The following is a 2,047-nucleotide window of genomic DNA, read 5'->3' on the forward strand; positions in this document are numbered from 1 at the left end:
CACCCCTTGAAACATTTGTTCCTTGCCTTGAAGCTGCACAATGATCAATGCCGTATCCAATGTGTAGGTACTTAATTAACTTGCAAGTTCATGAAATCTTGCACGCATGCAGAACTTAGGTTCATGTAGATCTTACTAGGCCCAACTCATGGAAATTGACCCAAAGACAAGTGACACAACTATTGATCCCAAAAAGGGTCAGCAATTTTTTATAGAACTCCTCCCAGTTTAGCTCGCTCAATCCTACTGTTTGCCAAGTTGCGCGTGAAGAATTCTGGCCAATCCATCTCAAAAGGGATAGCCATGACGACAATGCCGTGAAACCAGTTGGTGACCGCCTCCATTGCCCCTGTTTGGAGATCTACAATGTACATGTCTTCTTGATTGTCCTTGACGAGCAGTATGCCGCTCGTCTGACCCACACACACACACTGCACCTGGTCGATCTTGCCATGCTCGGGTCGTTGTAAATTGATCATCTTGGTGCGATGCCAGCACCCTGTGTTGCTGTCGCTTTCTCGACTCATGTTGTGGCTCGGGCGTGTCCAGATCTCCAGCATGATGTATTTCCCATCCAAGCGAAGCAAGCATGGCGTTCCATCATTGGTGACTCCAAGCAGTGGCTGCGTTTGGTCCGGTGTGACTGGGAGCCTTGTTAAGGACATCTCTGTGGTCCTAGCACACACACTGAGTGCGTACAAGTTGGACGCATTCTTGAAGAGCCAATGTGCAATGCCGTGGCACACGACCGCGGTGGTCTGCTGAGACACGACACGGGTGTCGTCGTCCTCCAAAGAGTCATAGCACTCCCTGGGCGTGCCCCAGCTCGAGCTCGACTCCGTGGAAGTGAACACGTGGAGATTGTGCCGTGGCTCATCTCGGTCGCCGCCGATGATTAGCACTTTGAAGAAGGACGACGCCGTTTCGTCCGGGCAACAATCCGCATGGGTTAAAAGGGCGCATCCTTCTATTCGGAAAGGTCTGTCGCTCTTCAACTCAGGCAGGTCACGGCCTCTGCCGGCGATTGGATCGTACAATGCCAGGTTCATGATCTTCTCGTAACCATTGGTGGGTTCGTTTAGTGGGACGAAGCGCACAACAAGAAGTCCACGGCGCGAGGTGAGCACTGCTGCCTGGCTGTCAGGAGGCCAAGGAACGGTGAGGAAGCTGTAGCGTTCTCCGATGGAGCACCATGGCACCGGGGTGAAGGGCGGCATGGGCGCAGCCGTAGAGTCCCCTTCTGTTGGTTCTTCACGGGGCTGTTGCACGACGAAGAGGCCGAGCAGGGAGGACAGGTGGCTCACACCCTCCGGCCAGCGGCGGCGGAGGAAAGACGGCTCGGCGATGAGGAGGCGGCATCGCCTGCACGTCGCGGCACAGCGGAAGAGGTCTGCCACATCCGTCACGCGCACCAGGATCTCCACCACCACGTCGTCCGGCAGCGTCTCCATTGATCCTTCTCCACTAGGGCTGGCGCGCGGTGTACTTGCGAGCGATCGACGTGCGATCGTGCGTTTGTTCTCCATTGGGTCTTGATCTTTCCAGAGATTTGATCCTTCCCCCCGTATTCTTTTCCATGAGCTAATCCCGGACTTCTGGTACAACTCTTTTTTTTTTTGACATCATTCTGGTACAACTCTTTTTCTCGACGTGTGATACCCTGGTCTAAAGTTTTTTTTTTGCGGGGTAAAGGGAGTTTTTATTGCAAGGTAATAGTGTTACAATCAAGAGGCCACAACTCCTCAATACAAGGTGGAGCCGACTGTAATCACACAGCTGTGGTTCTCTCTGATCGGCTATAAGTGGTCAAACAATCTGCGACACAATTCTGACTACGGTGAATTTTCTGTGGTAAAAACTCCCTACTGCTCATCGGCTCCTTAATCTCAAGCACCAACTGCCCATAAGCTGACTTCACCAGGCCATTGTTAGACAAGATTGATAGTGCTTCAGCGGAATCTGGCTGAACGACCACCGGAAGTGACATATTCTGTATAGCCAGCGCCATGCCCTGCATGAGGGCGTGTATTTCCGCTTCCAGCGAGTC

The 2,047-nt window shown here is 52.7% G+C and overlaps 1 protein-coding gene across 1 annotated transcript; it reads right to left on the reverse strand.

Annotated features, from left to right (window-relative positions):
• Positions 1-209: 209 nt before the first annotated feature.
• LOC119350727 lies at positions 210-1,451 on the reverse strand. Its single transcript, XM_037618417.1, has one exon. It carries the CDS (start codon positions 1,449-1,451, stop codon positions 210-212), a length of 1,242 nt encoding a protein of 413 aa, XP_037474314.1.
• Between the last annotated feature and the right edge of the window lie 596 nt (positions 1,452-2,047).

The sequence above is a fragment of the Triticum dicoccoides genome, chromosome 1B, assembly GCF_002162155.2.
Source record: "Triticum dicoccoides isolate Atlit2015 ecotype Zavitan chromosome 1B, WEW_v2.0, whole genome shotgun sequence".
Lineage (NCBI taxonomy): Eukaryota > Viridiplantae > Streptophyta > Magnoliopsida > Poales > Poaceae > Triticum > Triticum dicoccoides.